The sequence below is a fragment of the Platichthys flesus genome, chromosome 3, assembly GCF_949316205.1.
Source record: "Platichthys flesus chromosome 3, fPlaFle2.1, whole genome shotgun sequence".
NCBI lineage: Eukaryota > Metazoa > Chordata > Actinopteri > Pleuronectiformes > Pleuronectidae > Platichthys > Platichthys flesus.
In genome coordinates, this window is record NC_084947.1 from 6,943,620 (window position 1) to 6,966,990 (window position 23,371).

The following is a 23,371-nucleotide window of genomic DNA, read 5'->3' on the forward strand; positions in this document are numbered from 1 at the left end:
TCTCAAAGTAGTCGTTGCTTTTTGAAAAGCTTTGTAATAAAACCCTGATGCTGAGATGATATTTTGTTGATTTCATCGCTCAACACGAGAGAACATGAATAAAAACATCTTGAATTTCTCTTCAAATGAATTGTGTTAATTTCGCCGAGCTATAAGTTTACACACACTAAAAATCCTTGCCACAGAAATACATGTAAACAGCTAATTGATAAGTATCTATCTCTAAATGTCAAGATAAAAACATCCGAAACAAATACATCGGATGAGCTGAAGTAAATGAACCACAAGTCACTATGTCCTATTTACTGCAATGAAGATCCTGGTCCAGTTTCTATTGTACATTCAAAATTGAATTGAAAATAACTGACAGTACCTGAAGCTTTTTTTCTCTAAACAAATTTTTATTTCAGAGAGAAATCTAAAAAATGTTGACATTAAAAAAACAAGACTTTACTGACATTTGATTAAGAAATGATAGTTGTGTTTTGTCTATGTGATTACAACAGACAAATATGCATGAGAGCAAAAGACAGAAACAAAACAAGCATGCTGGTGGAACGTCAACGACAGTCTGATGGCATCGCTGAAGAAAAGTCAGAAGGCTGGAGGGAGTCTACACGAAGAGCAGTTACATATTATAGTAGTGGATATTTAAATGGGAGAAGCTCCACACAGTATGATTAAGAACTGCCCATGTAGCGTACAAATGTTACTAAACCAAATACACAATAAACCACTGGACTTGTTTGATTAGTTTTAAGTCTGTGGTTTGGCACCGGCGTTAAGATCATGCAGCTGTTGATGATAAATAAAATAAGATATTAACAACATGGCACTTTTAATTTAATTATGCACGATCCTACAGGATGCTGGTTTCTCTGTGTAACGGAGTGTAAATGAGTTTAACAGCTTTTCAAACTAAAAGACAAACATTCACCTCAAATTGAATGCATCTAAAAAAAATAAAGGTTTCCAATCTAGGGCAACTACAGGCAAATATTTTGCCCAGAAACCCGGACACTAGAGGATTCCTCGTTCTGAACATGGACAGTTCACCTCGGTCACAACCACGCTAACATTTCACTGTGGTGATAGTTAAAGGCTTCGGGTGATGAGACTGAAGCCAACACGTTCGGAAAGTTTGAAACCGTTCAAAGATGAAGAAGATTCTCAGAGAGTCACAAACCAATAAAAAGCATTATAAGTAAATAGTTTTCTCACTTTTAAGTAAATAAATGTTCAAACTAGTCTTATAGTGAAAGCAAAATACTGGAAAATGTGTCAACTGAGACTTCGACATGAACAAATTGCAGGATTATCGCAAATATGTTTGTAAACAGTCTGTTGTCCCTGGAAGCTCTGTGGATCATGATTAAGATCAACAACTAAATGATGAATAAATGTCAATGTTGTCAAGTAATCAAATATTATTAATGTCGTACTTTTGAAAAAGTGAGTCTTGGGTTTTTGAAAACAAATTACAAATAGAAAAAACAAGGTGAGCCTGTGAACACCTGATGGATGTGTTGAGGGAAGATGATGACGATGGGGCGTGCAGATGAAGATGATGTGATCGTGGGCTCCTGGTGGGTCGGCAGGGGGCAACAGGCAGTGATGGATTCAGAGGAGGACTGTGTGTGTGTGTGTGTGTGTGTGTGTGTGTGTGTGTGTGTGTGTGTGTGTGTGTGTGTGTTTATTAAGATCACTGTGCTTTCTTCTCTTCTCCTGTCAATCTTTTCACTCGTCAGATTTCATCTTCATCTGCGCCTGCATCTGAGTGATCATCTCCTGCATGCGTCTCAGCTGCGAGAAAGAAGAAGAACAAGGTTCCGTGTTTAGTTCTTCCCTCAGTGTTTTGTTTGCCCTAATAGCTGATGAGTAATGAGAACTAAAACCAGCTGGAAACAGCTCAGCTCAGTAAACTTTATATGTGGTGACAATACAGAAGTGGGACGATCGTTCCAGGCGGCTGGGAATGGACTTGTTTCATGTCTCTAATAAACAGAAGATCTCTCAGAATACAAACATAATCAGGATTAATCAGTTCATGAAGCCAACTCAGCGCTAATAAAGTCATATTATCTGACTTATTTCATTTATATGATATTTATATATTGATTTGCATTCATTTATATTTTCATAACTCTGCATATCATTTACATAAGACAGACTTAACAGGAATTAACTGAACAGGAGGCTTTTATATTTATCAAATTAATAAACACTAAAGTTGCTCTCTATGATGTCTACTGCCATCTTGTGGCTCCAGATAGAAATGCACACGGGTCACTATAGGTACTTATACTGAATAAAACTATTTACCCTTTTTTCACATGGTTTTACGTGTTTGGATGAGCATTTATAATCTTAATGGATGGAAAAATGTATGAATATTCATTTAAAACCACTGAAATGTTTTTTTAGACTCTAGTCCATAATTTTTTATTTATCAAAGATTTTTAACATCTGACCAGGAAGTAGCAGCTGAAAATTTGCCTCTTCAGCAATTCTGGCCGTTTGATTATTAATGTGCAGAGTTCTTGTTAAATGAATAAATATTTACAGAGTTTTATTTTGTCTGTGATTTTCATGTAAACAGAAAGACAGATTCAACACAATTACAGTTTCAGCTGTTCTGCTGTGAACTGATACTGAACAATTTGTATTTTCCCTTTCATTAATTATTTCCTTTGCAGGAAATCATTTGTAACCTAGGGACTTTCAGAATAAAACGTGACGTCATTGTGCGCAGGTCTAAGTGGCATTGATATTTCCTGCTACTCAAAACCTTGATAATAACAAATGGCCCACTGTCTCTGCAGCTTTGTGTTTTGGGATTCTCACATTACTGAGGTCATTCCCACCATAAAAACTGGGCCAGGACATCCAGGCAGGAAGTGATGGCATTTCCTGCCTGGGCACAGTGTTTACAAACAGCTCCTCCGCACCCTGCCCACACACTAAGGTGAAGTGCAACAGCAACACAAACAGGGCAATCAAAAGCAATCAGGAAGCTGGTTATTGCCCAATGACGTGCAGGGTCCATGACCCAACAGGAAAGCGATGCATATGGATGATAGTGCAGTGAAAGAGACCATAAGCAATCTGAAGAATTTGAGTGTTGCCTGGTTTGACCTTAATGTTTTTAGATGCATTGAATAGAGACAAAAATGCAAAAGCAAAAAAGGGCCACAAGTTGAATAAATGCTTTTATCGTCATATCCCATAATTTAACTATTTGAGATATTTTAGCTGTGAAAACCTACATGTAGATGATGTTTATTATGATTTTGCTTGTAAAAAAACTTTTATCTGATTACTTTCAATTGCAGAGGTGTACATTTGCTCTGTGTAAATCCATGACTTTTATGAAAACCTGCACAGATGTGTGTTTCAGAGACATCAGCTATAGGAGCAGCTTTTAAGTCTCTTTGGGTTGATTCTGATATTTCAGTAAATGAACAGAAACCAATAAAAAGGTATAGAAAGGTAAATAAATTATTTTATTCTAAATGACAGAGCGCGGCTCACTCTGTTAAGCATGTACTATCTAGTAAGACTGAGTTGTTAAAACAGCAGCCTGGTCAAATCCAGCACAGGTTGGAACTTTGCTATTTCATTCCCAGTCTACGTCCCTTTCTTTCCCCTTTTCTATCCACTGTTGCCATCATAATAAGGTAAAATGCCAGGAAAAAATTACTTAAAATAATTACAGTGGCTCTTGCATGAATTGGGAATCGATCGAGATGTAAGTGGTTTTTGGTCTTGCGCAGAACAATTGGAGGATTGTTAATAGGGACCAATAACTCATTTAACATGCTAAGGGCAAGTGAGAACCTCAATAATACCAAGTTTAAAAAATCCAAACCTTTCATTTTATATGTTTTAAACCTCCGTTTTTGCAGCTTTTCAAAAATTGAGATGAGGTGTGTGGGGGTTCTTACCTCGGCCTCTTTCTGTAGCAGGATCTGGTCCTTATCCATCACCTCCTCATCCGCATCCCTGCAGCAAAAAACATGAAATATTATTAACTTTGCTTAAAATCGTGATCAGATCATCTGCTGTTTCCCTGATATAGATTCACATCTCACCTGCCCGTTCTCTTCAGCCTCTCGGAGCGGAAGTTCTCGTAGTGCAGATCCTGAGTCACCTCCTGCAGGTCCTGCATGTGGGTCCTGCAACACACAGACACGCAATCCCATCCTCACACACTAGAAGGCAGTATAGATCTGTTTCTCCAGCTAACCTTTACAACCTGTTTAATGAGACATTCAGATTACTCACACAAGCATGGTGCGTAGTTTGAGGAAGTCATTGTGCTCAGGGTTCTCCACTTCAACCACTCCCCAGGGATAGAGACGACCACGGATCTTCTTCCCCTTCACCTCAATCAGCTGATTGGAGCCGATCACAGCAAAGGGAATGCTCGCCTGGAGAAGGAAGATAAAGGTCAAAGGATCCCCAGTGAGAAACAAAGTCAGATGGAAAGAGATTTGGAAAACAAAGGGGTCAGAGAACAGACAGAAACACATATAGAGAAAAGGGAAGGTTTCAGAAAGGAAGAAAGGATGAATGGGGTGAGAATCGTATCCATCACTACACCAGAAAAGATGTCTTATGTAGCCCATGAGCAGCTGACATCAGCTGTGTGCCCCTCCCTCACCTTCAGGACTCTTGTCTGCTCCTTGAACTCCTCGTCCTCGTCGGAGTCTGCGTCAGGCAGCTGATAGATTCTGATCCCGTGCTCGGCGATCTCATCCAGGATCTGAGAAATGGAAACAAGGGAAACATGAAGGGTAATCACAGACTCCAGGACATGTCCTACTGAACGAGGGAAACACGGGTCCTGAACCCTGCAGAGGTGCCTCTGCAGATACTAACACAGATCGTGTTGTCTAGAAACAAACGATCAGTAAACCAGTTAACCTAAAAGCAGTAAAACACTGTCACTACTAAGGGCTATTGTCCTTCTAAAACTCTTCTTCAGAAATCTCTGTTTTGAACTTTTAATCCTGTGTATGGTAGATGCTCATAAAGTTTTTAATTTTATGCCTTTGAACGATAGCAAAAATTGAGAGACAAAAATATGTTGGAGAGAGATGAGGATTGAGATGTAGTAAATCTTCTGGCCGGCTGGGAATCAAACCAGGAACTGTGGTCCGACCATGTGGCGTGCACTCTAACAGCTATCATGTGGGCCCCTGTATTCCGTTTTCATAAAGTTCTTTATCCACTATGTGCATCTGATTTATTTCCAGCATGTCAGAGACGTCTGTAAGTTATATAAATACTGTGTATATTCGTAAAAATGGGTGCATTCGCTGTAACCTGTGTCACACGGACAAAATGACAGCTGCCGCTCTGACCCATAAACAGAAAGTAAGATTGCCCAACAGACTAATGGCAGGGTGTGAGTGAGTACCTGTTGTTGCAGCAACACGTTTAATTAAAGCACCCCACGGAGGAAAGAGGGGTGAGACAGAGAAGGTTAGACAGGAGAAAAATAATAACGGCCTGTGTGTGAGTGTGTGTAGGTGTGTGAGTGTGTGTGTAGGTGTGTGTGTAAGTGTGTGTGTAGGTGTGTGTATATGTTCTGAAATAGTTCTAAAACAGTCAGAAGCAGAGTTCTCACCCTGCTTCCCTCGCAGGCCGACCGGTGAAGAAACAAGTTAAAACAAAGGAGCTTTCTTCGCTGCGACCCTCAGGGACAGATGTCAGTATTTATTATTCTAAACATCAAAGCTGCATTTTTCTTTTGTGTTCTCCAGAGCAGACTTTTTAAATCCACAATGAAGTCTTAGGTAATGCAGCCCAAAAATGTCAAATGTTGTTTTCCTGACTTTTTGGGTTCTTTCATGTACTGTAGTACATAATAGGACAGTGTTGAGTCAGCCAGGAGCCTGGGAAGTGAGCGCAGGTTTTCCTACAGTGCGCAGCTCCTGCTTGAGCCCTTGTTATGGCTTCTGCTTGTTTTCTCAGTGAGCTCTGTGCGAAGTGTGTGTGAGATAGTGTGTCTGCCGTGGAGGGTCGGGTATTGTTGTGGGGCAGGTCTGAAAACAAACAGGCTTCGCAGGACTAACAGGAGAGCGTGACATAAGACCAGAGCCTCTTTTTCCTTCTTTTGCTCAAACACAATTTACAGATCCCTCTAACATGGGGGCTGGATAAACATCACTGTTGCGGGGCAGAGCCCGGAGAATTTTGGGAAGTTGTATGAAAATAAACACATGAGATACAATGGCAGGAAAAAACTAAACAAACAACAAATCCAGTCGCACATGAAGATAAGACACATAAATTCAGATAAAATGCAATGAAACAGGAAAAACCTAAACGGAAGGTCACTGATAAATCAGTTAAATGAACAACTAACTGGATTGGCCCTCAGCAGAGCGGATACCACAGGGAAGGCCCAAAGTCCCCTAAGAACTGATGAAGCCCCAAAATTGCACACAGACATCATACATGTCAGTTCTCTTAATGTGCCTGATTGTCTCTCATTACGATTGTTGTTTATAAATCTGTTAAGTAGATTTTGAGTAGTTCTGCTGACAAACAACCGTCAATCAAGAGATAAACGGACAAGTTTGAAAATATAACCTTGTCAGCGTAGGTAACTGAGAGAGCAGTAACATATTTCACATTCAAATTAAACATCCATAAACATCCTCTGGTCATTGCACAGATATGAGTCTGTCTGCCATCATCTGTTTCCAGACCTAACTAAGCCAAAAGCTTCAAAATGGCTGTTTACCTGAAGTACTCCGTTCGGTAACGTGTGCTTAGTACGGCCTGACACCTATAATCAAGACCTCTCAGGGATCATCCCATGTCAAAATCACTGCCTGCTTCAAATCCCTGTTGTCTCCTTCTGATTTACTGTACACAATGTAAGCCTCAATCCCTAATGTAGCACTGGCCTCTCCTCCTCCTTGTAGTTGTGTGTTTTTGTTGGCACAGAGATGCTGCCAGTGGGAGCCATTTTGACTTTATGACCATCCTGTCGGGCTATAATACCTCCCCCCTACCCCCGCCCCTCCCTGTGCTGTTATGGTTGGCCGTGCAGGGTCCACTCAGGGCTGTCAGGGCGGCGGACAAACAATGCCACACAACACTCGGCCTCAGTATTAATTAGAAAAGGAAGCCCGCGATTTATCGGCTTATGTTTCTGGCTCACATCATCTGGTTTGAAACATTGTTTGTGGAAATGTTTCGTCATGTTGGCCAGTTACGGTGAGTGTGAGACTGGAGGCTGACGCTGTCCACTCAGAAAATGGGTCAGGAGTGAGATCAGGTGAATCATGTAAGACGTGTGATTCCAGTGAAAAGTCCGACTGATTCTGTTCCAGGAATAGCTGTATTAAACATACCGTGGTGGTTATGTGCAGCCCAAACATAGAATACATGTGGTTCTATACATAGATCTAATTACAGATGGTGAAGTCATGGGGGACATGGCTAAGCAGATCTTCTCTAGAGTTGCACCATAACCTCAAATCACAATGTAGTGGGTAGCAAACCCATCATTACAGGGATCAACCATTTCATCGCGTCAACCTGCAGAGAGAATAATATTTTCAGGATTTGTTCATTCTCACAAGCGAACCCACAAAAATATGAATGACTCAAACACCTGCTAAGCACCAAGAACTTAATTTTGGACAAACAACATCGCAAGAAAACAAATAGAAAAAAGCATAGGGACAAAAGGAGGGGATTGTGGTGAACACGTGCACAAACACACACACACTCGCAATTACACATTGACAGCTGAGGGCAGAGCTGACCAAAACTGCAACCGCGAACAATAGTTGGAAGTAGAAACATGTAGCAGAACAGTCATAGGAAATCAACAATGGAGAGTGAGAGAGAAAAAAACAATCTACAAAACAAAACAATCCAACTGCACCTAATCAACTCCGATTGAGAAGAGCAGGAATGTAGGGGGTCGCAGGGGGACGCAGGGAGAAGCATGGTTCGCAGGGGGACGCAGGGGGAAGCAGCGGGATGCAGGGAGACGCATGGGGACGCAGGGAGACGCAGGGAGACGCAGGGGGTCGCAGGGGGAAGCAGCGGGATGCAGGGAGACGCAGGGGGACGCAGGGAGACGCAGGGAGACGCAGGGGGACGCAGGGAGACGCAGAGGGACGCAGGGGGACGCAGGGAGACGCAGAGGGACGCAGGGGGACGCAGGGAGACGCAGGGGGACGCAGGGAGACGCAGGGGGACGCAGGGGGACGCAGGGAGACTCAGGGAGACGCAGGGAGACGCAGGGGGACGCAGGGGGAAGCAGCGGGATGCAGGGAGACGCAGGGGGACGCAGGGAGACGCAGGGAGACACAGGGGGACGCAGGGAGACGCAGAGGGACGCAGGGGGACGCAGGGAGACGCAGAGGGACGCAGGGGGACGCAGGGAGACGCAGGGGGACGCAGGGGGACGCAGGGAGACGCAGAGGGACGCAGGGGGACGCAGGGAGACTCAGGGAGACGCAGAGGGACGCAGGGGGACGCAGGGAGACGCAGGGGGACGCAGGGAGACGCAGAGGGACGCAGGGGGACGCAGGGGGACGCAGGGAGACTCAGGGAGACGCAGGGAGACGCAGGGGGACCAGAGCAGCGGCACTTTTACGTAACATTTATGTAACCTCACTGCTGCCTGCCAGCTTCTGCAGAGCGCCCAGGGGACTGCAAAGGTGCATCGCTGCAATTAGAAGTAGTAATTCTGATAAGCTTTCAGTCAGTTTGAAACCTTGTTCCATACTGAGAAAACACCTTCAGGGGCAGGGGCCCTCTTTTTCCAAGACTGCAGAGTTTATTATTAAAGGAAAATGGACCACGGTGAGCATTAAGTCCTTTTCCTGAGCGCTCTCTGTCCTTTTATAAGGTTCCTGTAGGTCAAACTGTGTCTCCAATCCAGTGGATAAAAAGTGCTTAGTCTGTCCTCTTTCATGTCCTTACTTTAATGCAGTATGTTCTTCAGTAGAAAGAGCTAAAATGAGATGTGATGCAACCACAAATTTTAAGGAGCTGCTATTGGTCCATGTGATCAATAGCGTCACACTTCCTAAAATAAGAAAAATAATCTGTAAAAGAACACAACACAGGTTACTGTATGGATTCCCCACAATGTTGTATTCAAAAGATCACCTAAGGCCCTCATAATAAAAATTATACTTTATCTGTAGGTCAATACTGTAGTGCCAAGCCAATAAACTCTGTGAAATATGAGTTCTGAACAAGCAGAAACATGGCCTCACATCCCCCATGAAATCCAACCCCTTCTGAAGAGAGATATATCATCCTCTCCCCTTGTAAATCCAGCTCCTGAATGGCAGAAAGCATTTTAAGATTCCAGTGCAGGCTGCTTTCTTTCACTCTCACAGTTTGAAACGATTGGAAAGTTGCTCCACCATCTTCTATCAACAAAACATTTAAATGCAATGATTAAAAGAGAGTATTAAACCAGGCATCTGCCAACAAATACATTTACTCTCAGGGTTTCTGAGCTGTCTGTTGCTCTATAAATACTTCAATTAACTCAATTACAAGATTACAAGACAGAAAGCTGAATAGAAAGATTTCAAATCGTGAAAAATGTTAAGTGCTGATGATAAGACACATGAAAAGAAAAGCTTCTCTCTTGCTTCTCCCTTTTTGTACTAACTCCTGCCTGCAGGGAGTCTGATGTGGTCAGAGAGCCTCAGCAATACCTAATGTAAGGGGGTTGGCGGGATTTACACCTCCTACACGATCGAACACACAAACACACACACTCAGTCTCAGATGCTTGGTGGATTGGTACCATCTGGTGCCAGGAGAAGAAAAAAGTGTTGAGTGTGCAGAGTTTTGTTGCTTCAGGACAATGGAGAGGTCAAAAATATGCTCGCACTTTCAGCCACTGTGCCACAGAGTCTACAGAGCGACTCCCTCTGGCTGCTCAGATCCAATCTTCTACCAAAAGAACCAATACACATAAGCGGCACAGGGAAAAACAATAATTTTTCTGTTTAGAGGATTAAAGATACTAGGATGCACGTACTGGAATTCCAGGTCTATCTGCCAGTGGACGATCCTGACTGGAACAGCAGAGGAAGTTGCCCAACCATAGCAACGAGAAGGCATCATATGAGTAACGCTGATCAACACACTCGCAGGCCCATACGAACACACACCCACACTGCTATTGTCTCGGCTAAGTATTAGAACAGTTGAGACCACCCACATCTCCCTCTGATCAAAAAGCATGGAGAGGAACAATCGAGCCATTCATGTAATCTCGTGTTTAAGTACGATTTAGAAGGGGACAGTGTGAGTTTAAGATTTTTTCATCCAAACACACCACGTTCTGTGACTTGAGCTGGCAATCAAAAGGGTCTCAACTGTAAACCCAGCAGCTAAAAGTGACTCATTAGCAGCGAGGCAAAAGTCCAGAAACCATAGCTACAGGTCGGTCTCCAAACAAGGACCCCCCACCCCCCAGTGTATTGGAAGCCGATGATTGTGTGTAATAGAACTTCTTGTCCTATGAGGCAAAAATGGATATTTGTTGTTTTAAAATCTGCAGAGACGTGGAGCATGCCCTGGCACAATGACTGCTGGAGGCCAGAAAAATAAATATGTCCGCGTGTTTGAAACACAGGCAGGAAAAGCAGAGGCCGACCAGGGACTCATTTACATTACAAACAAACACACACAGGAGCAGTGAGGGAGAACGGAGGTAATGACCGTCGACACCTTTACTCATTGGGCACCAGTGGAGACATGTACAAAGAAAAAATGAATATCAAGCTCACATATCATTAATCTGTCGCCTCTACCTGCCTTATCATTTCCTGTCCTTGCCCAACAGATCCCACCCTCTGTTTACCCTCCTTGTTAAAACTGCTTCGCTTTCTGTTAATTCCATTTAAGAAACCCTGGTGACAATACTGGCCAGATCGAGCAGTCCAGTACATGGATAATGTGTCCCAGTGGGGTCGTAGAGAGCTGGTTCACACAGCGGGAATGTGGCGGAGCGGCTGGGGGAGACAACAGCCAGTCAGACAATGAGGGGAAAACATGACAGGGCCTCGGCCAGGGGTGAAATATGGCCGCTGAGGAGACAAACAGAGGGGGACGTATGGGGCTGTGGATGGGAGACGTTGAGAAGAGATGGATGCGGAAAAGACATGAAAGAAGGGAGAAGAGAGTTAGAAGATGAGGGAAGCAACGAGAGATGTGGGGAGGAGGTTCAGACGGAACACAGAAGGGAGTGGAGGGAAGAAAGGGGTCTGGACTATTGTCTGCTGCGAGAACAGAGGAGGAGCTGGGTTTTCCAGCCCTTACTGACCTTTGGCTTAAAAGACCAGCCTGCAAACTTTTCATCAAAATGAATGCTTTAAATGCAGCTGTTCTACTGCTGATCATTTAAAAAACCTCACGGCAGGGTTTCAGATATTTGAAAATGCTATTTCTCACTTCTAGGCTGTGGCTATTTGTTTTTGATGCATTTCACAGGCATGAGAAAAATTTACATGGGTTAACTAAGTTGTAGTAAAGAAATCTCACATCTGAAAATTAACCCAAACCAAAAGATGTGATTTGATTTGATGGTTTTAGTTACAGAATTACTTGATTAAACAAATCTTTAGTTCAGACAACAGCAATAATGTTTACCTGCTTCCATTGGGGTTCTAGTATAAACCAGCTGCATATTGTCATCTATGTTCAAACTGAGATACAAAACAAAAATCTAAAGCAATTTGAGACTAAAGCCTCACAGGATATGACTGAAAGGTCCCAGACTGAGAGGATCAGCCCTTCAATATACCCTCCTCGGGGCATTTAATGAGCCGGTGACTACAGAGACCCCGGTGAAGGAAATTGGCATTAGGGAAAATTAAAAAAGAGGACACTAAGAGGCAGAGGAAGAAAGTAAGAGGTAGCTGGGTGAGGGGCTGCCAGCAGAGGAAGGTCTGGGGGAGTAAGAAAGCAGAACTAAGGGGATGAAGGCTGAACGGTGTCCTGTAGAGCCTGAGCCATACGAGACAGCAGGTTCTATCTAGGTAGTGGAACAGCCTTCACACTAGTGCAGGAAACTTTTATTGTTCTGTAAAAGCTGTTCCCACTTAATAATAAGACAAAACACTGGACGAGCCCTGAGGGGAAGGGGGACTTATTTACTGGGCGACAAATGTCTTAAAACGGTGAGAAAGTAACCTACAAAAAACAAACTGTTGAATACTATGGGTCGTACACAGGGGGATATCAATCATGCTTCCTGGCAGGTTCTTGGCTGCTCTGACCTCAAAGGAAGGCCTGGTGCCTCAGTGCACTGTACGAGACTGTATGGCAGGAATCAGGCACGTACACCTAAGAGCCACTTCAGTTAATCTGATCGAACCAACGAATACTAAAGACAGATTTGTTCTCCTGAGGGACACTTAGAAAGACGAATGGGGTTGTAACTATGTTAACGTGCAAAAAGAAACAACAGAGATAAATCAATTCTGAATGTACCTGAATAGTAAAGTCAATATTTGAATGTCACACCACATTTTAAGGGTAAGCTCTCGGAGTAAGACACAATATAGTGAGTCAACACATCAGCAGAAACCTGTTTACAATGAAGATGCTTGGAGGCTGTAACTGTGTCCCTATGTGAACTTTCTGTTCAAGTGTGATAAACAACTGCTTTGTCCTTTATAATAGGGACACACGTATATACAAAGTTTCTCTCCTATCTGTACTAGATTACTGATAAAAACTAAGAATATCCATAAATAAATTGTATGGTATTTGAAATGTACCTACAGACATGTTAATCTCCACTGAGGTTCCATATGCAGGATACTTACTTTAACAAATTGAGATAGAGATAAAAGTTTTGTGTGCCAAGAATGTGACTGAGAAAGCAATTGCAGAAATAACATACACTCCTGAGGGGACAGTGCCATTCCTAAATGTGGGGGCAGAATGCTCAATTAACCCTCTGAATTTCCTGACAATAATTGTTTGTCCAGGAAATCATTAAATACAGTCAAACTAAATTCAAACAAGTCTTTGAATGTGCATCAGAACTTCTAAAATTTCAAAAAGTAGCTCAGAAATAATCATGTCTTCTTCCCTTAGAGAATTTTATGGAAAATGTATGTGTATATGTGTGTGTATGTGTGTGTCCATTTTGTTGGAGTCAGACGCTTATTGCTCCTTAGTGTACACTGGGAAATGTCTGTTAAGGGTACACTTAGCAGCGCACGTGATAAACTCTGCTGGACAGATAGTGATGTGGACAGTTCGCCAGCAAGGGAGTCAGATCAGAGTGATACAGCTGCAGTCTCTTCCCCTGCCACACTGTAATTTCCCTCTCTGCTGTTATTGGCTACACATTTACAGTGTATGATGTCCAACAACAAACTGAATGAAAAGCAAAACATGGTCAGATTTAAACAAAAATGGAGCCAAAAGTCCAATCAACACAGCTGACCTGCTTGCACGCTGCCAGCTGGATCAAACAGCCAACCCGCTTGGGGGGGTTTCTGTAGTTTGGGGAGGGGGTCAGCACTGGCAGGAAACATGGTTTTTGTTCATCTTAAGTGCCAAAGGAACACTCACACAAGTTTTGAGGAAGGTCAAAACAAAAAACAACACTACAGAGTACAATTAAACTGGTAGGTCCTCTTAAGGTCAGCGCAGAGGAGGAATTTCACCCTTCACGGTGGTTAAAATACAGACTTAATCACTCAGCTCTCAGCTTTTGATACTGTGACAAATGTGACATCCTGTTGTCTTTGGAAATACAAGACGAAATGTTTGTGCTTGCAAAACCTTAAACTGTGACCCCTCATTCTGCTAAAATGCTGCATCAGCCATTTTAACTATTCTGGCTGTTGACGGCTTTGAACAAAACAGACTTCCAGAGCTGGACTCCAGTCAGTCGACCAACCCGGGGCCAGCCAGACCACCAGCTCTGAGCGCTGAATGAGAGGCAGGTGGGAGGTCTGGGCATGTAAGGGCAGGTGGGGAGACAGTCTGACTTCCAATTAAAAAACACAGTGGAGTCGGCTGAGATGAAAACGTTATTTGAAACTTAAGCCCAGCACACCACCCACATACTTCTGACCTAGGACATGATGCAACTAATGGTAACTCTTATTGTTGGCCATCAGAGAATAAACATGATCTTCCTGATTGGTGTGGTTTCCATACTCATGGATGCTCATGTCAGTAACAGTAGGAAGTTTAGGGAGGTGCACGTGCAGACAGGCAGACACTTGACTTTTCCATTTTCTAATGGCTAAACCATAGAGATGAAGATGGAAACAAGTCTAAATGTCAAATCTAAGGGAAGGTTTATTATGGTATACTGTATCCAGGAAAAAGGGGACAGCTGTGCATGTGTACATCCAACTCACCCTCCTCTTCAGGCGATCCCTCTCCCTCAGTGTCAATGTGTCAGCCTTGGCGATGACTGGAACGATGTTGACTTTGCTGTGGATGGCCTTCATGAACTCCACATCCAGCGGCTTTAGACTGGGAAAGAAAGAAAAGAAAAAGGAGAGAAGAAGAGACAGCAGAAGAGAAACCATCAGAGAGGTCAATCGTATTATGTGCTGAGAGAGCACTGAGAGACAGAGGTTGAAAGGTCAAATGTATATGTGTAGCTAGGGAACAAAGTTTATCAATAAACACACTTCACTTCATTATAAGCGGAAATTAATTCACTAAACAGCAGCTTTAATTGCATGTAACAGCAACATTATTTTGACAGATCAATATGTTTCCCAGTATTTTTATTTCAGGTAATTTATGAACTACTGCTGTAGATCTGACAAACACAATTGGGAAGATTGAAACAATCAACTACGGGTTAGATTTGATGTGTGTGTGTGTGTGTGTGTGTGTGTGTGTGTGTGTATTTCTTTGTTTGTTTACCCATGTCCAAACGGAGATATGAAGTAGAAGCAGCAGTGCACCCTGTTGTCCACAATGTGTCTTCGGTTCAGTCCGCTCTCGTCATGGAGGTACCGTTCAAACTGATTGTCAATGTACTGGATGATGGTCTTGAAGCTGACGTCAGAGGCGCACAAGATGAGAAATGGATAGAAGCCTCATTAGTCACACAAAGCTACCACAAAAACACTCATGTACCAGATCTAAAAAACAATGGACAAATTCTGCTGAGACAAAGTAAAGAGGAAGCAACTAAAATAATGTGACTTCATCTCTTTTTCAGTTATTTGCTGTTCTAAAAATACAGCAACACCAGGTCCATCCACAGGAAATACAGGATAGGGGAGGCCACACTAACAGCACTAGCATCTGGATACCAAACAAGCAAACAAAAACAGACACACAGACACACACACACACACAGTTGAAGGAAACATAGAGCATGCAGAGGAAAAAGATGTAGGAAAAGGAGTTTAAGGTGAAACTTAAGAAAGGGAGTTTGAGGTCAAGAGAGAAGAATGAGTCTCCACACTTGACAGGAAGCACGTCTCAAGTTATTATCACTCCTCACTCCCCCACAGCACACAAACACACCAGTCCTGGCTGTTGATGGCGTCGCCGTATCCAGGGGTGTCGACCACAGTGAGACGAAGCTTCACTCCTCTCTCCTCAATCTCAACGGTCGATGCTTCAATCTGCACCGTCCTCTCAATCTTCTCTGTGGAACGCAAGAACAATTATAATCACAATCTCTCAACTCTATATTAATGACTGCAGGGAAATTGCTCAAGAAAAAAGGAAGGAAGTAAAAGTATGATTAAATGATCCACTGTCCAATGACTGAGTCAACACAACACAACTATAAAATACTAACAATAATATAACTAATACAGATATAAATATATATATATATATATAAACAATGGGGTTTTGTCATTTAAAAGGACTACATGTTTTCTTATCGGTACATACTGACCCGGGGGAGCACGGATAATTGTTTTCGAGCCAGAACAAGTCCTAATCTAAGTCAAGTCATAAGAAGGGCAGGGTCATATTTTGAGACTAAAGCATTCCCAGCATTCCTCTTGAAGCACTGCTCTGCTGGAGACATTGCAGCAGACATTTCTGTATTATTACAGTGTGTGTTTTTGTGCAGGTTCATGTATGTGTGTGTGTGTATGTGTGTACTGGGGAGTATACCTGCGGCACCAGGGATGAAGCGTTCAGGGTAGAGATCAGTGAGAAACAGGCTGTTTATAAGTGTCGATTTGCCCAAACCAGACTCCCCTGAAAACCAAAGAGAATGAAAAATAAAGCTCTATTCTCAAAAGAAATCTAGCTGAAGTCTCCATTGTAAGAAAAGAGTTGGTAACTCACCTACAACCATTAGGGTAAATTCAAAGCCTTTCTTCACAGATTTTCTGTGAACTTGGTTTGGAAGGTTGGCAAAACCTACATAACCTGTCGCATCTGGGAACTGCAGAAGATAGAAAGATATAAAAAATTAAGTTCAGGAACTATTACTGACCGAGTATAACAGGGACATTATTTATGTCATTTAATATCATCTTCTATATTTCACAGTGTTCTTAACTCAGTAAATCTACTAATCAACTCTCTCCTGACATTTTCCATCAGTTTATGAGGGAAAGTGTGTTTGTAAAGGTGAAATGAGATTGATGATGATTCATATCATTGAGAAATTGAAACGGGCAATAAAACCAGGCTATGAAACACTAGCATTTATACAGGATATCCTCCCTGGATGCCTGTGTAAGTGTGTGTGCATGAGATTACAAGTACCCTGAGTCTTAATCACCACGGCTTTACCAGAACCCTCTTGTTCACTGTGTCGGTGTGTCATACTTTCTAGATAACTTCAAAAACTGTCATCTTGTTACTTACCTTCCCTTTTTCAGACATCGCTCCTGTTTACTGGACGTCTGACGAGCTTACTGGTAAAAACACCTAAAAGAAGAAAGAAAAAATTCTTCATCAAATCACTTTTTCGAAGAAATCCTGATGAAATTGTTTCTCAAGAGGTCAATTTAAAAGGTTACGGTTAAAATAGGCATTTAATCAGAAAATTCTTGTCAGCAATACTTGAGAACTTCATACAACTTTCACATACAGTAGATTAGAAATGGGTAAAATCACTTAACATCAATTACAGTATTTAATAAAAATAGAACCCAACCAACCCAATTAACATTGACTCTTTGTTTACATCATAATACTTCCCAACCATACAGTCAGCAATCAGATCGGTAAAAGCACATCAAGTCCACATTAATTCAGGCCGTTTACAACACTGTTCCCCAGCACTATCATATGGAAGGAGCAGAGATTAAGAGCACTGGGCGACAGGTTTGTTCCTATACACCATTTCAACTGTCGCAGCCCAGTGTACCCCCTGCTCCTGCCCAAATCTACGACCCTGAGCAGACGACAGAGCAACAAGCTCGGTTGATAAATTAGCCACATAATGACTGAGCAGGAAGAACAGGCTCCATTTTATCACCAACACACTGGCCCTTGACAGGTGGAGTGTGATAAGCATTAGAAAGAGGCAGGCTGCAGTGTGCTGCCAAACGGAGATGCACTCTGGTTACGTAATGGTAAAAAAGGCGGCATGGGAACCCGAACTGACCTCGCTCATTTGGGGAACCATTTCACACTGTTAAATTCATTAGGCAGTAGTCGGGGGGCCCTCTGTATCTACATGAAAGAGGCCAGAGATCTCTCATACTGACAGGGTAGTTTCATCGAGCCCACAAGTGGAACAATGGCTGTTTATCCCTCTGGTTCCTGAAGCCTTTCCTATACAGAGCCGCTCAGCTGGGGAGGAGGGAGAACACGTGCCTCACCCCTGACCACAATCAGGACTGGCCACAAGCAGGACAGCGAGGGGAGACACCAGCCGAAGGGATAAACCAATGGAATATTATCTCTATATATAATGGTTTTAATATATTTTTTTTATAAAGGAAGAAATACATATGTATAAAAGTGTATAATGAAATGAAAAATGAAAACAAGACTACGAGTCTAGGGTCAAGCTATGTTTGGCAGCTAAAATGTTTGTCATGTTCGTCATCTTCCACCACCTTTTTGACCTGATGATGAAACTAAATGAAAAGTCCAAGGAGCGCCAAAGTTATTAAAATGTATTCTTAGGAGAACATTGATGCATAGACAGAAGATCATGGCAATCCATCCAACTTATGTAGGGGTAAATCTAAATATCAGCTTTACAGGCATGATAGAGAAAACCAAAGTCATAAGGATATATCCTCTGGGGAGCATGAATCTCTGTGTCACCTTTCATAGATATCCATTCAATAGTTTTTGAGACTTTTAACTGTAAAACAAGCACGACCTGCAACAAAGTGATGGATTGACCAACCAACCAGTGTTTCCATCCTCTGAGCCATTACATTAGTTTCAGCCCTGAAACACGACAAAGACGACAAAAAAATGTGTTTTCATTGTTAATGAACATCTAAGTTAATGTAGCGGCACACACAAGCTTATCTGTGTGTATCACACACATACACACCCTTCCATTCTTTGACGGGCTCTGTGGGAAACCAGCATTAGTCCAGCAGCAGATTAATTAAAACGTTCAAATATCGCAGTTGTAATATCACAAAGACAACACAACAGGACAGACAGGCGGGTGGCACCCTACAATAATACTCTATTAAAAATGGCCATTTAATCGGCCAGGCTGCTGAGCTGCTTAAACACACATACACATGTCTATCAACAGGCCAGACATGGGGGAGATTAAATTGCTTCAGCCAAAAGGGAAAAATGCCACCTTAGCAAAGCCAAAGTTGTTGGCATGTCGGGCATTTACAGTTGATTTATTGGCTGGAGTGAAGCCACGAAGGGGGCAGCAGTACGAGCAGAACTATCTATTCACCTTCCTGACAGGCAGGGTCAGGGGTCCGAACAACCCCCCCCCCCCCCCCCCCCCTCCGTGGATTAAGAACTTTCTGTTCTTGGTGGAAACACTGATGCAATAATTTCACACCATGGAGATTTTTGTGATCTCAGTGGCCTCACAACAATTATGGTAATTTACTGGCAAGGGATCATGGCAACAGGGACCCTGGAGCTATCAGCATAATAAAGTGATGTTTGGCCCATGTAGAATACACAGACATAAACAACAATATCCATTGATATGGGGTGTTGGCTGTAATTATGTCGCCCTTGGAGACCAAAGGTATTAGCAATAGTCAACAGTAATAAATATATTATGCTGGTGTTAAAGTCGTGCTTTTAAAAACACTTACAATTATGAGACCATAGAGAAGAGGAAAAAAGCCACAATAGGCGGAATATAAAAGCCTTTAAACCCGGAGGAAAGCAGCCAGCTCACACAGAGTTTAAAGCACAGGATGGAACATTAATGAAAATGGGGACAGGAAAGGAAATGACTATAAACATAGAATAGAAAAAAAAAATCATATCAACAGCTGCTGTTTGGTACAATGGACTTTAGGTGGAAAAAAGTTCAATGATTAAATGTCAAACTAAAACTGAAAGTCAGGTAAAAGGTATAAGTTTGGTCAAAAGGTAATTATTGCAAACCAATGGAGAAATATATGCGATTATATATACTGTATATACACAACACACACTGAGATACATATATCAATATTGTGGGGAAATTTAAATAAGTTAGCAAGAGTGAGCTGATCTGATTTACAGCATCAATGTGATGTACACATTTTTTTATGTATTTACTTTATTTTATTTCTCATTGCCTTATCAAAATAAAATCATATTTGCTCTAACTTCATATTATCCAACCACAAGGCTGATTAGTCATGCTTCAATAATATTAACAATGGAATGAAGAGATACAACTCAAAGGTCTCAATAGTTAGATCACACACCAAACTATTAATTCCCTTTAATGTAACACCTTTAAAAGTATGATAATTAGAAGTTTATCTCTTTAAATGATTGATAATTTACGTAAAATAAGTAAACAACATAACTTAAACAACAAATTGGTCATCCAAAAGTTGATAAAAATTCCAATTTGATCAAAAAGAATCGAATAATTTCAGCTTTAAAGAAAAGAAGAGTTACTTGCATACCTAAACTGAAGACTAGCTCCATTGACAGCCAACGATATTCACTGAATTTACTTGACCGACTGCAGCATAGAGTGGGCGAAAATAATTAAACTTTCAAAAATACTTTCACACAATAAAACAAGGGATCAAAGTTATTTCTAATGTGCTTTTCTTCCTCAGATTTTCCACATATGGTTCCCTGAATAAAGATGTCTTGCTGTGTAAAATCAATCAAGCCTTTGGCACAATAGCGCACGTCCACTTGGGTTTGTCGACGTGAATCAAGTTTTGTTTTTCCATTCACACCCCAGTGAAAAACAGGAGGAAACATCCCCTTGTAGTTTACAGTGTCAGACAAATGTCTTCCTCAGTGCTTCTGTGTGGTGCCAGTGTTTGTGGGAAGAGGTCGTAGGAAGGGGAAAGGTCAGAGAGGGGTGAAGGTGCTGGATCAGAGGCACGGGGGGGCGTCTTTCTGTTGTCCTTCTGATATCAAATTCATCTGTGGAATAAAAAGGGAAACTGCCGGCCTGAGATTACAGCTCACCCAGTCAACCATGGTGCCCGTAATGTTCACAACCCAGCGAGAAAGGAAGTCAAATCTTTGCGTTTTCACTGAACACAAGCAAAGATGGATGATAATTCTTCAATGGTGGCCCTCCGCCACAGACACATCATTGAAATGCGTTATTGTTTGCCAATGTTATTGTGAAGTTGTCTAAACATCAAATTAATTTTGCGCAAATATGCCTCTCAACCAAAGGTCAGGAACTGATCGATGATAGAAAGTTTTTCCAGAGGCCAGGAATGTTTCACAAGAGCACTAAACAGGAAATTCGTGAAAGTTCATGTGTGGAATGGTTGTTCTTATGCAGATCTGACATGAAACGAGTTTGGGAATATGGAGTCCCAGTGAAGTCTGATGTGAACATGGACTGAGACAATGAGGCTATGGAAACTTAAAGGGATAGTTCATGCCAACATGAAAATTCACTCACTACTATGCCAATGGAGGGTTTGGTGAAGTCATTGAGTCCACAAAACACTTTTTTGAGTTTCATGGGTAGGCAGTGTTGCAGCCAAATCCAATACAATTGAAGTTAATGGTGATCACTTCTTCAAATGTAAAAAAAAAGTATTAAAGGCCTCCATAATGTTTTTGTGAAAAGTCTCCGTAAACCCACATGAACGTGGCTCCACAGGAGAATATCAGATGACATTTGGGCTAAAAACATAGTGTAAATGACGCCGTTTCAGGTCGAATTTAAATGTCGGGGGATTTCATCTTTTTTTTCTGTTGTTTTGTTTACCCCTGAAACTCCAAAAGAGTTTTATGGACTCAAACACTTCACCCTCCACCTCCATCTGGCATAGTGCTGAGTAGGTAATGAGTGAATTTTCATTTTTGGGTGAACTATCCCTTTAAGTGTTTAAAAAGTACTGGATTTATGATCAAGTCTGTTAATATGTGACGAGGAGGAGCCCTTCTCTTATGTTACTGTGTCAGACATGTACAAATAATGAGCTTCAGTCCCACTTTGTGTGTGTGAGAATGTGTGTAATGTGTGTGTGGAGGCCTGTGGATCTGAACCACCACACCCAGTCTGTCTGTCACTGAGTTTACCACAACAACGACTGGGACGATGACATTAAACTTCGCACCAGCACCCTCAGTTACGCGCCATAGTTCCCCTCGAGAGAAACATATCCATTTCCTCTATAAAAACGTGTTTTTATAGAGGAAATGGATGAAGAATGGGAGAGAAACTCGACTCTGGGAAGTTGACATGTCAAACTTTAGCAGGCAGCAGTTGTTAGCGCGCCTGGTGTCCTGTTGCCAGCTCGGCTCCAACTGTCCGAGGCTCCTCCGGGGGGAACCTTCCTCCTCCAGCTCCGCCTGAACCCCGCAGCTTTGTCACAAACACACACGACAACATGGAGTAACCAGCGGACAGTGTCTTACCTCAGCGGGATTGTTCCTAATCAACGGGAGCTGCTTCTTTTCTTTTTTTTGAGACTCTCGCCGCCGTCCCAGCCCAGGAAGGGAAACCCGGAAACCGCTCCCGAGAGTCCGCCCCTCGTCCGCGAAGCCTCTCATCGCCAACGGCAGTCGAGCTGCGCCACCGACGCCATTACGGCTCCGGGACAGGTGCCGCGGAGCCGTAGAGACACATTGATTGTCAGATCCAACATGGCTGTTTGAGGTGTTTCAGTTTCTTTCACGCGCTCTTCTCTGCCCGCCGATTTCATGGAAAACCTTTATATTTCACTTGAATATGTTTTTGCCATTTTGAATTTATATTCCACTTTTCAGAGGGACTGTAGTCGATTTTGTATTCCTATATTGATGGAATATGCACTATCTCAGATATATAACAGTCTCAATAAATAAGTCAATTATAGTCCATAGAAATGAATCAGCAATATTGATAATTGTTCTCAATGAAGAACGTTTAGTTGTTCCAGTTTCTCAATTTTGACCATTTGCAGCTTTTCCTTTGGACGAAGGTTGAAGATGGGACAATTTTAACCAGCTATAAGCCCAACTCCCTGCATTTCTCAACATCTGAGTGATTATAAATGAATTATATTGAATCTAATAGTGATTGATATTTCAAGTATGTTCATGACTTACCTTACATGCTTTTACGGGAGTGGCATCTTTGAATTGTGATGGTGCTATTTTACCCTGTGGTATTGATGCTGTTCTTTAAAGCATCTAAATACTTTAAGTTTAATGAACTATATTATTAAAACAGGAAACCTCCAGCTGCCAATCCTAAATTGGAAAGTGGACCAAGTGAACAATACATTTCGTGTTAGTCCACAAGGTAGAAATGTGTATTGTTATGTTTTGATATCGACTATATGCCCAAAATAAGTCCATAAACCATATAAATTCACAGACCATGTTACAATCTGAAAATCAATAGTGGAAAATGTAAGTTAACTGTAAATTTAAACACATTTATTGTTTAGGGGTTATGACAAATCATTATTCTACTGTGTGTGGTGCATCACTGCCCTGCCTATCAAAGAAATATTAAAACACAAATAATTACAAATACACAGGAACATAATATAAAAGTTAGATAATAAATAATAAACACAAAACCTTCATTATCTCACTTGCTATGAATTTAAAACTTAACAAAATGAATAATCAAAGCAATTAAGTATTTGTAATGAAACAAAAATAATTTTGTGTCATCATACAATTATTGTAACTAATGTGTGATGTAAATATGGTGGAATCAAAGAATGACAATTCTTCTTTTACACGTTTTTCTGACTGAGGAAAGTAAAACTGAGTCAAGAATAAAGTGGATGCATCTACATTATTACAA

The 23,371-nt window shown here is 41.9% G+C and overlaps 1 protein-coding gene across 1 annotated transcript; it reads right to left on the reverse strand.

Moving 5' to 3' along the window:
• Positions 1–380: 380 nt before the first annotated feature.
• Positions 381–22,099, reverse strand: zgc:63587 (uncharacterized protein LOC393431 homolog). Its single transcript, XM_062381596.1, has 12 exons — positions 21,988–22,099; positions 16,837–16,899; positions 16,309–16,408; positions 16,132–16,218; positions 15,526–15,649; positions 14,914–15,048; positions 14,394–14,511; positions 4,664–4,765; positions 4,285–4,430; positions 4,092–4,175; positions 3,945–4,002; positions 381–1,803 (listed from the first exon to the last, which is right to left on the reverse strand). The coding sequence occupies exons 2-12, from the start codon at positions 16,852–16,854 to the stop codon at positions 1,738–1,740; spliced, it is 1,038 nt and encodes a 345-aa protein (XP_062237580.1). The 5' UTR covers positions 16,855–16,899; positions 21,988–22,099; the 3' UTR covers positions 381–1,737.
• Between the last annotated feature and the right edge of the window lie 1,272 nt (positions 22,100–23,371).

Excerpts from the sequence above, each read along its gene's own strand:
- zgc:63587 (XM_062381596.1), bottom strand. Across the intron at positions 4,766-14,393 it reads GGGATCGCCTGAAGAGGAGG|ATCCTGGATGAGATCGCCGA; the intron begins GTGAGTTGGATG and ends TCCATTTCTCAG. Across the intron at positions 4,431-4,663 it reads AGCAGACAAGAGTCCTGAAG|GCGAGCATTCCCTTTGCTGT; the intron begins GTGAGGGAGGGG and ends TTCCTTCTCCAG.